Source organism: Echeneis naucrates, chromosome 15 (genome assembly GCF_900963305.1).
Source record: "Echeneis naucrates chromosome 15, fEcheNa1.1, whole genome shotgun sequence".
In the NCBI taxonomy this organism is placed as follows: domain Eukaryota; kingdom Metazoa; phylum Chordata; class Actinopteri; order Carangiformes; family Echeneidae; genus Echeneis; species Echeneis naucrates.
In genome coordinates, this window is record NC_042525.1 from 7,584,358 (window position 1) to 7,597,750 (window position 13,393).

General features: G+C 38.4%; 2 protein-coding genes across 3 annotated transcripts; both read right to left on the bottom strand.

Annotated features, from left to right (window-relative positions):
- Positions 1-543: 543 nt before the first annotated feature.
- Positions 544-2,223, bottom strand: tmem14a (transmembrane protein 14A). Of its 2 annotated transcripts, none has more exons than XM_029520399.1 (5): positions 2,159-2,223; positions 1,526-1,608; positions 1,299-1,400; positions 1,127-1,214; positions 544-1,042 (listed from the first exon to the last, which is right to left on the bottom strand). In XM_029520399.1, the coding sequence occupies exons 2-5, from the start codon at positions 1,599-1,601 to the stop codon at positions 1,000-1,002; spliced, it is 309 nt and encodes a 102-aa protein (XP_029376259.1). In that variant the 5' UTR covers positions 1,602-1,608; positions 2,159-2,223; the 3' UTR covers positions 544-999. The 2 variants fall into 2 exon arrangements, with proteins under 2 accessions (XP_029376259.1, XP_029376260.1); XM_029520400.1 differs by having other exon boundaries at positions 2,116-2,191.
- A 571-nt stretch (positions 2,224-2,794) lies between these two features.
- On the bottom strand, positions 2,795-12,844 carry agpat5 (1-acylglycerol-3-phosphate O-acyltransferase 5 (lysophosphatidic acid acyltransferase, epsilon)). The gene is made up of 8 exons (XM_029520363.1): positions 12,015-12,844; positions 11,302-11,371; positions 11,102-11,217; positions 10,897-10,986; positions 9,510-9,600; positions 8,307-8,468; positions 5,491-5,614; positions 2,795-4,757 (listed from the first exon to the last, which is right to left on the bottom strand). Exons 1-8 carry the CDS (start codon positions 12,231-12,233, stop codon positions 4,532-4,534), a joined length of 1,098 nt encoding a protein of 365 aa, XP_029376223.1. The 5' UTR covers positions 12,234-12,844; the 3' UTR covers positions 2,795-4,531.
- Between the last annotated feature and the right edge of the window lie 549 nt (positions 12,845-13,393).

Below are 13,393 nucleotides of genomic sequence, written 5' to 3' on the forward strand. Positions count from 1 at the left end.
CTAGCCGATGAATAGGTGGTAAAAGTGAAATCTGCAGTTAAGTGTCATTTGTTTACGCCGCGCGGCCCCCCAGAGAGCCTGTCCTGCTGCTGGAAAAAATCCTAGAGGAAACGCTGCTCTGGTTCTATGAAACCCCAGTATAGTGGCGCCACACACCTCTGTTCAACTGGACTGCTTTGTTGACTTCATATTTGCCTCCAGTCTTTTCAAGGCAGGATGACTCAGATTTGCTCCATCAAAAAATTCCTGCAGCCAGGCAGCAAGAGGAAGCCACAGCCAGATGAAGCCTATGTAAAGACAGTCCTGGAGGTTTTCAATACCAAATTACCACAGCTGTGAACTCCTCGCAAAGGCCACATGAATGTCAGGAAATGAATAACAACCTGCAGATCAGTTATATTTGCTTACATGAACACTCCACTGGAGAAATTTCAACTAAATCCAATTTGTTGATCATATCAGTGTTTTTGTATCAGTGACAATTTCATCACATATTTAATTCTGCAGAAAATGTATGCCAAATAAAAGAGAAAAGCATCACTTTAAGAAGCACATCTGTTTATTTCATTCAAAACACACAATCACATAAACTTAAAAATTATTTGTCCCTTGTAGCATGTAAAACTATTGCCAAGAAGAACACTAGCACACACACACACAGCTTGTGTGTTGTTTGTAGTGGTTTTCAACATTGTTAGTGTATAAATCTAATACATGATGATTGAACTGGAAATGAATCATAAGGGTTATGCTCAAGTTCAAGTAGTTTATTTATTGATCCAATATTTACTGCAATGTTCATCTAAAGCTCTGAATCTGTTAAATCTGTTTGGCACTCACTGTGTGCTGTGCCTCTGAGACTTTTTGTAAGGTTTTCGGTCCCATGAACCTTTTGTTATTTTACAAAACAGGAGACTGGCTTTATTTCACCAACTTGGAATGAGAAAACAGGACAAGGCTTAGTCGTCGGGAGACGGTCTCTCAGCGTTGTTCTCCCAGTCACGCCACGATCAGGAGCAAAAGTCGAAACACCATCAACAAACTGGAAGAGCAACACAAAGGCTAATTAGGAAAGGCTGACTGAACATGCGTGTGGTAACCCGTTGGTTCATTTAATCAGTCTGACCTTAACCCCGCCATAAGACCAGCAGGAAATATTTTTCCAGATTTCTTGTATCTGGTTCCCATCACTATTGAGAGGACTCCTGAGGCCACTGAAACACAGAAATCACTGTGACGTACATGATGCTGGCCTGACATATTAACCAGCATGTTGGAATGATCTTCACCATACTCACATAATGAAACCTTGATGTCCTTTGGGTCATTAGAGATGTTAAAGGCACCGTAAGCAGATAATCCACCAAAAACTAAACCAGCCATCAGGGACATAACACTGGCTGTGGTGAAACAAGAGACATGTGAAGATGATGAAGTTAAGCGTGTAGCTCCTGGGTTGAACTGTCTGGCAAAATGAAAAGTTGATCAGAAATAACCGACATTCTGGCTTGTGACATTTTCAGACCTTTTCTCTTGTATCCCATAAATCCTCCAAAAGCGATGGCTGCAGCGTAGCCGAATCCGATCCAGTCCACCGCCATCACAAAGCTGTCCGGAAACACAGAGACAAGTTCACATTTCATTAAATCTGTGGATTTGTTGAAAAAAAAAAAAAAAAACAAATCCAGAATGGGGAAGGAATTACATTCAGTAATACTTTACAACAAAGTACAAAATCATAAATGATGATATGACTGTTGGATGCATATAAAAGCAGCTTTAGGCTCCTTATCTGAGTGCAGCAGCTCCGTCCAGTTATAGAGACATTATGTCAGTAAACCTGTCAAATCATCTCCCTTTCTCTGGGTAACCACAGATCGTGTGTGTAGACACACATTAGTCTGACACTAATTAGGTTTCCACATCAGTAATTTTCCTCTTATAAACGTTGAGTTCGGTCCATGAAGCTGCAGGGAGCCGGACAGACCGCTAGATGTCGCTGTGATTAAAACTGACAACAACAGAAGGCGTCTCTCACAAAAACAGCTACACGGAGATATTTACATATAAAATTCACTCCGAGTTGTAGCGCTGTCTTTCTACATAACATCTTACCCCCGCTGTTCTGATTGCCCTCTTTGTGTTTTGTTTTGGTTACCTTGGGGCAAATCGAGGGCAGCAGCAGCGAAAACGTTGGCGAACTTCCGTGTTTTACTCCAAAAATCCTCACTGCGCATGTCCGGCCCTTTGTACGGTGTGTTCACTGGCCGTCGATAATGTAGGAACGCAATGTATCGGAATTTTTTAAACATTTATAATTGGGTTGACTTTATGTTTCAAAATAAAACCCACATAACCCCGATTAAAAAATAATACATTATACCTGCAAATTAATACAACTTTCCTCAAGTTTCCTTAAGAACATGGAAGACGTTCTTGTTAATTCAACTTTGAACGTCCAGTTTGAATTTTCAGACCTCTTTTTAAATTGCTAGCAGTTATTCTAAGTGAAGCATTTGAAGATTTAAAAACATTAGAATTCAACCAACAGTATCCTTTTAGGAGTTAAATGTGCTTGCAGTTTAGCAAATAGCAGCTAGGTAAATATAAGCTTATGTATCCCGAGGTAAATTAAGGAAATAGCAATTGGCCTATGCAATTTTTTTCTAACCATGCTATTCTAAAATTGTTAATGTTTTGTTTAATTGGTGATTACTAGATCAATAAACAGGCCATAGAGTGGGATTTAGTGTAGGAGTCTTGCAGTCAGGACAGTAGAAACAATTTGACTCTCCCCAAAGAAAACCACTTTATTTCACTGTGATTCCCCATTTCCACAACTTACACACATTAAAGGTTTCATTGTTTAATAGTAATCCTCAAAAAGTGTAAATCAATGCATTCTTGGAGCAAAATAAGACACTATGAACTGTAGACAATGTGACCACGAACTGCAGTGAGCAGCACATCCAGCAGAGTGCCTCCCTGCAACTACCTGCTGGATAAAGAGCCACTGTGGCCCTCTGTGGGAGGGCTGAGGACCAACTCCTCCAGAGAGAAGGCACACATTTCCATAAACAGTTGGCATTGAAATACTGTCTACATAGATTTTCCTGATGAGTTACAGTCTAATCTTGTCAGGATAAAAATGACTATAAAATGGCTGACAAGGGTCATTTAAGAACAAGGAAGGATTATTCAAGTGAGGTATTGAAGCAACATGTAAAAACCAGGAGATTTACTGTACAATCCACATGAGGAAAATGTATAACACACTAACTCTAGGAAGACAACGAGACAGCAAGGATATAAAGTGACTCGTGGAAAATGCTATGGTTTCATTACAGTAGACGACAACAATGGAAAACAGTGCATTTCACAATACAGTGATGTTTATAATACAAATGGCTTGGAGCGCACAGGAACCTGTGATAAACTGTTAACATGGCTTTGTCAGCTTTTTTCTAGGTAGATACTTTCCAGTGAGCTGTAACACGGTATTAGGAGTAATAAATGCATATAAAAGTTATGGTACTGTGAATAAACCATAATAAAAAATTTAAATTAGAATACCATAGGCCCAAAAAATACACCAGGTTTTGGCAATGACTGACATTTTAAGGTCAAAGTGATATTTAACAGTAGTAGAACATTTTTATTTTCAACATGCATTCCTCTATATGAGCTCATTATGGCATCTGGCAACATTCTATGTCAAAGATTTTTGCTCTAAAATGTAAAATAGATTGAATTTTTAAAGGATATTAATGGAAGTCAGAGATTTTTAAAAAGTTATCTTTCATACATGCACAAATTATAGTTATGTGTCCCTCGAGAGGATTGTATGCACTTAATTCTGTTCTACTAGTGTAAAAACATCACTTTAAATGGGCAAAGTGCATATTTCTCCTTAAATAAACTTGGCTTAAAAACAGACATTACACCCAATGTCAATGAGTCAGTGCATTTTATAGTTAATGATCCATAATTAGTTGGCTAATGTCAGTTACATACAGTAGCTGACCATCATCATCACTAAATGTGTATTGACTCAACACACTTTGCTTTCAGAAATTAATGTCATGTAAGAGCTTTAATGTCGGATGGTAAAGTGAACATGCAAGAATACAAATTTGGCTAAATCTGATGAAGGGGGAACACGTATATTTTTTTGGGAAATTTATCTTCAGAGTCATTTTTAAATCACAGTAGCAATGGGGAGGGGTTAATAAATGTAATACTTTTCAATAAATCCACTCATGTTTTCTCATCATTTCAGGCTGCAAAGCCAAATAACACTAGAAGGAACAAAGCTTTTTTTCTCTCTCTCTTTTTTTAAACATTTCTCCATATTTTTGCTAAGCTTTTAGCTCAAAGGTCAACACTGAGCCAGACTTGTAGGACCAATCTCTGAGTTTGTCATCAGATACTGGTCTTTATCGGGAACGCACCTCGTGTTGTTGTGACAGATAAATGGCACGGTCTCTCCATGTTTCTTGTGTGTCTCATTGTGGCACCCTCTGCCCATTTGTTAAGGAAAAATGTTCACCCAGAGCCAGCCCAGCAGCGTCCCGTACACCCAGGTTCTCACGTACAGTTTCCTGCCATTTTCTGTCATCAGTAATGGCAGTGTCAGTCCTCCCAAAATCAACACTGATGGGAGGGTTTTTGAGAGCTTCAGTGGAGATGGTTTGCCTTCCCGGGGAAACTTGTGAATTTTGTCTGCATCCTCTGACTCATAGAAATCTGTCAGCAGCCTTTAAAAAGAAATATAACTTATGAATTCAACCTGTCTCAGAATACAGAGGACAATAAACAGAAAACAAACTATGTGTTTTGACATACTTATACTTAAAACATAAAAAGTGCACCTGGTTTGACTGGTGTTAGGTTACGACTTTCCAACAGCCAGTTTCTCAAATCCTCAGAGGAATTAAAACTTTGCGAGTTCAGTCTCACAACTGAATACATTTTCAGAATTGTAACTAATAATACATTTAATTTATTCATGAATCAAATGATCATGATTAATAAAGCAATTGAATAGAATCCTGAAGAGACAATAGTCACGATTTCCAAAATGTACTTAAAAAGCTGCAACTAGGACTGTTGTTGTATTTTTGTTTAAAATAAAGTATTAAAACTGTTGGCAAATGCCCCAACAGCCTTGTCAGAATTAATACATCTTTTTTTCCTGTCAGATATCTCTAAATTGACACATTGATGTTATCTTTAATATAATTTAATATCTCAGATGCTGATCTTTTTCATGACCATATTAATTAATCTCTAAATAAAATATTTCTTTTTACTACCGGGTACTGCATCCTTGTTTTTGTAAGGGTCAAACTGAAACGAAGAAACATATCTGTACTCGAAACTGATGACGTCCAGAGGACGTCCAGATTTGAAAGCCTCACTGCAGTGTACATCTTGACTGAATAACAATCCATTTCAACATGCTTCATTTTTTCGGGCACACACTCTTACCGATCCTTCATTTCGAAGCGCTCGTGCAGCCACCTGCGGAAAAACACTGGTTCTGGAGGAATTTCCTCTATGTCCACACGGTCGAAGTGTATGTGGACACGGGGACATTCTTTACACAGGAATTCTGTCAAACACAGAAAATGAAGAGACTAAACAAAAACAGGAAAAGCCTTTCAGCAAAATGGCACGTAGAGCGAACCTATAAAATGAACACAGCATGACAGTAATATAGAGCTGGTACGACACTGTGATGCCAGACCTGTTAATTCAAGAAAGTAGAGATCCTTGATGTAAAACAGCCCGTTGGTCACAATACTTCCATAACTGTATCTTAAATAAAGCAAGTATACACACACACATTATATATGCAGCTGTTCAAAAGAAACGTTCAAACCCTGAACTAAACATAATTTGTTTACTGACACAATTAATTTTTTTCTACAGTAAATAAATTGAAATGCTTTCAATCTCAAGCCACATCAGTCACAACAAAGAGCAGAGAACGAAAACCACAGTGTCTGAGAAGGTCAGATATAAAAATGTAACCAAGTGTGAATGCTCAAGGTTACACATGTATCCCCAGAGACCCTCAAGTTCCTGTTTCCACAACATGCAATATTATCAGGAAACTTGGCACTGTGGCCAAAAGAGGAAACTTGATCGAAGTCAGCAGCGAAAGATTGCTTCTTTGGTGGAGAGAGCACACTTCCATCAGCGGCTGCACGGATATAAATTGACCTTCGGACACAATATGTGCCAGCTTAATGAGCCCCGACAACTCAGTGAACCTACTGAAAGAGAGTTGAGCTTCCAGTGCAGGTCGCATGTTTAGAAAGAAAAATTTTCCAAAGCACACTTTAAAAACAACAACCTGGAAGAGATGAAGGAAATCAAGTCTTTGCTCCAGAGTGACAAACAATTCCCCTTGATTTTGAAAAACAAACTGCAGTGGAGATGAAAATCTGAGATATGGTATTTTTAATATCTGCAGATGCCTGCACAGAAAGAGGAACCTAAATAGCTTTAAATAAAAAATTTAAAAGAGTTATCGGAAAACTAGAAAATGTATCGCCTGCGGTTTTGAGGGATATTTTCTGTGATCTGACAACATTTAGCTATTAAATGAAGACTGTCACCCTTTGAGTTTTAAAACTGAGCTTATATGCAGGAGCAGTGAACAAATTGGTGGCATTTCAGGACCTGTTTCATGCCAGTCAACATGCAAGCTTGAATTAAGATGAAATTAAATAAAAATCAAAATAACTTTCCTCGAAGTTCATGAAATATTCACTAAAATTGAGTGCTTATTGGAACAAATGATTTTGTTTATAATGTATAAGTCACAATTACACATACTATTTTAAGTTGATTACTTAAATACTTAATCAGCTTGGATTTTGCAACAATCATGGCCATACCAGCAGTTTGACAATGTTATTGTGGAACAACATACATTTCAAGGAATGTCAGTTCAGAGCAACAGACTATTCATTGAAAACATGTCAAAAAATCTGTGAAGGAAATTATTTGAAACTGGCCTCCATATGTCCCATTATGACTTAGCTTCCGTCACATACAACTCCATGCGCAATCCCTAAAGTCACCTTCACAACATGAGTTCAGGAAGTGCGTGATGAGAAGAGTGTTTTTCTGTTCTCTTTGCTAGAAACACATTGATGTTTATTCCTGACTGAAACGGGATGTTTTTTTTAACATTCGAGCAGAGCTTTTTCGACAGCCAGGAACATCGAAAAAAATCAAAAACACTAAACATGGAGTCATACAGTTTACAGGAAGACACGGCTGTTAATGGGTGATGTTTGCTATGTGATTAATGACTGAGGGAGCGTAAACAGTGTTGGAGGATTGATAATAAATCACGCAAGAATGTGATGGACAAAACATTTGCCAACTACTGTAAGTTTGTGACTTTGTTAATGCCTGGTGTAACAACGCTATGTGCATCTCTGTGAGTGACAAATCACACCATCCTAACAACATCCTAGTAGTTTTGCTCTATTTTTGAGAACTTGTCTGCGTCCATCCACTTAAATGTGTTATATGTTATGTACACATTCTAACTTCTTAAAAATGTTATGTTTATATGGATGTGGCTTTATTTTCATTAGTCACTATATAAGTACTTAAGCACTATATATATACTTCATAGTATCGATACCTGTTATCAGTTTGTATATTTTATATGGATTACAGTAGAAACTACAAGTCAACTAACTTATCATTGTTAACTACTTTGAAAAACAATTCATTATCGAGTATGTCTGAAAAACATTTTCTGGTTCGAGACTCTCAGTTACTTGTTTTTAGTATAAATTAATTCATATTGTGGAATGCATTTATAACATAACATTTAACCTTGACTTTATGTCAGTTATGTGGAGCTGGTGGATTCATCAAAAACCATGTTCCAGATCAATGGATTCTGTATGCATTATTTTACATTTTACATAACTGTTTTGCTACTGAGAATACTACAACAGGAAAGGAGTGATGACTGAGTGATAGTTGCTTGAGGGCAAACAAAAGACTAAGTTTCTTTTACCCTTACATCCTGTGGTCTCTAGGCATGCCTTTCTTGATTGCATTTACACCTGACCAACTCTCTTGAAAACAGCATAACAGTGTTATTCAACATACATATCTTCAACACAAGGATTTAGTTTTCTTACCCATTCAGAGAGCCTATCCAAACCCATGTGGCTTTGTAAAAGCAGGTTAAATGAAGGAACTCATTCTGATGTGTACATTTTTTTTTGTGGTGTAATAACTGAATGCGGCCTCAGACGCTGGCTCACCTGGCATGGATGGTGCAGGTTTTCTTCGACCGGAGGGGCCCAGGGTACCCTCATAGGCCACCGTGACATCATAGACTGCATCCAGGTGGCCCCTCATGGTCTCAATGGCTATGTGAGATGCTTTCATCCTAGGTGTAAGTGTGTGCTTCAAAACAGCCAGTCCTATGGTGAAGACATAGGAGTAATTGGTAAAACATGTTATGAATCTTTGAATATATTGCAAGAATGAATATATATAAAAGTAAGTCAAAGTGAATGCCTGTGTTTGCATCAGTCTCTGCACTGCCTGTTGTTCCTCTGTCAACATGGTACCATCCTCTGCACACTAATACCTTACTAATAGCAGATGACTAATGTCATGTGCACATGTCGGCTCCCCAGAGAGATTTATTTGGATTAATGGGGGAAGGTGATATTCAGAGCTGGGGACCAGAGATAAACTTAATCTCTGCAGAGTAGATACAGTTTGTGAGATGACCCGAACACAACACTAAACAAAAGTATCATAATAATTACAATGATACAACTAATGTTGGAGATGGTAAAATCTTAAAAATGTGCTCCGTGGTCAAATTCAAACACCCTATGAAACAGTTCATTTTACACCCTCATGTGACAAAAATAGCCAGCAGAGGAATCTCTATCAGAGAGCCGCTTTCCACTGCTGTATGTGAGCACTGAGTTTTCTCATGTCGACCAGCAGCCAAATCCATTTACTACTCAAAACATCAGCTGAGTATTTAATAAGCAGTTCTGGTTGGGGTTCAGAAGTGTCTGGCACCACACGAACAATCTAGTGACGAAATAAATGAGTGGTAGTTTTCATGATTATAAAGCTCCAGTAATCAGCGCTTTAACAAGAGAGCACAAACCAAATTATGCTAAATACATGGAACTGAACAAAAACTGGGATTATTGTGCCAAAAATTCTAATTTGAATATTTGAGGTTTCTGTCTATCATTTGATACATAGTATGAAGTTGTTAATATATTATTTTAGTGATGCCCAATTCAGAAAGAAAACTTGGCTTTGGGATGTAGAATTACAGAAATCTATATGCAGGTGATGCTTGTTGTTCAAACAGCATCTTGCAATGATGACCACAGTCCACACAACAGAACTGAATCTACTGTTTTACAGACAAAGGGGGTTGAATTAGAAGACAGAAAAACAGAAGTGAATGGTTGTTTTCATGCCAGTACCCTCTTTCGTAGCGAAAGCCTGACTGTCAGCGATAACATTCTTGAGCTCTGGATTATACCGAGTTCCTTCTGGGAAGATGACAAGGTACATCTGTGGGGAGGAAAAACACATGAAATTGTATGAAAGCTACTGAAGTTTTGGTTGATCATGCTGTGGTTAGAAAATTTTGACAAAAACATGTTTGTGAATCTTCAAATTTTTTTAAAATAAGACCACATCAATCACATACTGATGACATAGTAAAAACCTTAGGAGCAAATACTGTCAATTTCCAAGAATGAGGGAATCCACAAGTACTATGTCAGAAAACTGCTAGTTGGAAGTAAACGCACGTCCCTTTCAGATATGCCTGCTAGCTGTCAATTTTGGCACACAACTTCAGTGACTGTCTAAGACAGATATGTGACGAAGCCTCTCTGATGTTTCGAACCCTCTTCTTATAACCTGCTCTTTCACAAGAAAACTTAATGTAAGCAGCAACGGTAAGGGGGGCAACAACTGATGCAGATTTTCAATGAGAAATGGCTGTCTATTTCCCCAGTTTTTCTATTTCAAAAAACATACTGACGTGGAAAACCGTGTAAAGTAAAATATTGAAAATATTCCTGTTGTTCTTATCGATGCCAACAATTACCAGAAAGTTGTGCCATTTGGATAATTCAACTTTCCACGAAGGTGAATGCATATATGATGTAAGAAATATTAGTCATCCCCAAAAATATCAAGGCTATAAAAGCTTTTTCAAAATTATGAACATTCTCCAGTTTGCAAATGATGAAATAATGAAGGACTCAATTGCATGCTTCATAACCTATTTTTGAATTACTGGAATCAGCCAATATTTGGATTCTGAGCTTTTTTGTATATATATTGGGTTACATTTGAATATTTTTTAAATTTATATACCAATATTAAAACTAAACCAAACAGATCCAATTCGGTTCCAAGCTCAGTTTAATTTTCCAAATTTCTATCTTTGTGACAACTGATTATGTTTAAACTTTTAAGCTTTTCATAGTGTATGGTGCCAGGACACACACACAGGGGGGGAGAAAAAAAAACAAAAAAAACAAACACACTAATCTCCCACAGTTTAATCCAAAAAAGTGATTAAAAACAAGCCCCTTTCACGCAATAACAAACATTGGAAAAGGACTTTCGTGATCTAATGTGTAATTTTCCAGTTCAGTTCATGACATTTTGTTTATACAAGTTGATGTTTTAATTACAACTAAGATAGGAAGGAATCATGCATGAAGAATACAAATTTAATTAACCCAAGTACATGCTTGATTAGGTGAATATAAGAGCAGACAGTATCTCTACCTCATAGACTAATACATGTAGTGAATAGAGATATTTGCAAATGCCATGAAGAGTACTAACCGGTGCTCCAGATTGTGTCTGAGTGGAGAGTTTCTTCTTCATCGCCTTTTCATTAAACTTTGCACTTCGTTTCACGTAGATTCCTCCATGCTGAAAGAAAAAGACGATCAGGAGATGCATGAGGGAATATGTTTTGTTTTTGTATTTACATCTTCACATTTTAAATTTGCAGTATTACATCCAAATACTCACAGAGTTGCATTACCTGAGAGAAATACCATCCGTACAGTGGGAGCCACTTAAGTCCGTCCTTAAGGACATATCTGACATGACCGATAGCACTCTGTCTGATCGCGAGCATGTCAGCAATGATCCAGTCAGCTGCAAGGAAGGCTGCTGATTAGATATTTGCATTGTGCTTCACACAGGAATTAGATGTTGATACAACATTTTCAGATATATTACCTGTACACTGATGATTAGACAGGTAGATCACATTCTCTTTGTTCTTTGGTATATCACCATATATAACAATCTACAGAGAGAACAATAAAACAATTAATTAATGATAACACAAAGATGCCATAGGTTGTCATCTATTTGCTGATTCAGTCTACAGTGGAATGAATTATGATGATGATGATTAATAAATATTCAAACTGCATCAGGGATTTGTCTCTTTTTTAAATATAAGAACTAAACCTGCAGACTGCAGCTTTCCAATAAACCCAAGAGGATTTATTTTAGAAAAATCCACTCAGGTGGCCTCCAGTTGGAGGAACAGAGTGTACAGTATACTACACAAGCATTATAGTAGAGACAGCAACAGCTACAATTGCCACTTCTATTTTTCCACTTCTAACAGCCTCATCTCCACAAACACCAACTGTAAAATGAGTGGCAGCAACTCTGTAAAAAAAATGCAGTCATGCTACGGCGACACATGAATGCCGCTGTGGATCAGGTTAGTCTAGATGTTGAACAATGTACATTTTCTTTTTGCCACACAACATACAACAACAGAAACCTGCAAAGAATGCACTTGCGTTGTTGAGTGGGGATGTCAAACTTGTACCAAGTTCAGACTCTGCAGGCACAGGAAGTGAAACGCAGCCACCACTTCTGGTAAAGATGACCACTTAAACCATTTAAAAACAGCTCTGAAAGTTTAGGCTCACCTCAACCCCTGTGTAGTTTTCAAAGAAGAACAGGACCATGCTCTGGTAGATGCAGTAAAGCCGGTCGTCCAGCTTGTGATACACTCTGGCTGGTAAGACTGTTGAAAGTAAACGCCAAGCTCCCCATGACAGCAGGTAAGCCGGGGCTGTCCCCAGCATGATGGTGGCTGGAAACCAGTACCGCAGCGAGTACGTGTGCACGACCAAAGACAGCAGCATGACCCGACCTTTGGCTCCGATACCGCAACAATAAAAGAAAAAAAAAAATCCCTGAAGCTGGACTTGGTACCACACTGAGCACTGTGGTGAAGTTGAAGACTATCTGTGCCAAAGCACACCTGGCCTACTTACGGCACACCTGTCCTGAGAAGTCCGCATAAGAAAGTGCTGCAAGAGGAGAGCGAAGAGCTAGCTGGGGGGGGGCTAATACGAACCCGTGTGTGCAAAACCGAAGCTAGCCAAGAGAAACGTTAACGTTCAGCATTGGTGCATCCAAACACAACTAACCGACGGTTAATCCGGTTAGCATCGTCGTCACAGTGCGGCGGAGCAGAGACGACCTCAACCTCAACTCCGTACATTTATTATACAAGTTCAGAGACAGCGTTAGCCGGCTGATGCAGCCCGTCTCACCACGCACGAAGTTTGACTTCGAGCTACATTTCACAGTGACCGTCCCGTCCGACGCGGATACGACACCTACAGTCTAACCGAGATGTCGGCTCAGTTGATAAGACACAATATAGTTTCTCTTTCCTCCCTCAGTCCTTCGCCTCCGGTCGGTTAGCTGGCCGTCAACCTGCTTCTTGCAGCAAATGTCACACTCTCACTCTCACGCTCACACACACACACACGCACGCACACGCTTCTCTACGTCACGGACACCCTGCAACACCGACGAAGCTGATTGGCCAATGACGTAGGATGGGCGATTTAAAGTTAAAGAAACAAACCCCGAATTTATTTGTTTGTTTGTTTGTTATTCATTTATTTATTTCTTAGATCTTATTAGTGTTTATTACTGGAATAAGCTGATATGTGGGGATCACGGATAAATGACACCCCCTACCATAAAAAAAAGAAAATCTTAAACAACAGCTGAGACACACAAAGGCATTATAAATAAAAAAAAGTAATTGTCTTATTAATTGAGGGAAACTGGGCTTTTTTTTTTAAACAACCTTCTGAGATGATAATCTCATTAATTTGGATGATTATGCTTGTAAGACAAGTAACATATTTCGTCAAAAAAAATCTATTTGAATTTTGGGGTGAACTTTTTTAAGAAAACAGAGCAATTTTTTTTTTCATAAGTGACTTCCCTTGAATTCTTCCAAGAGCTTCTTTTAAAAATTCACAATTGTCCTCAGCAGAGGACT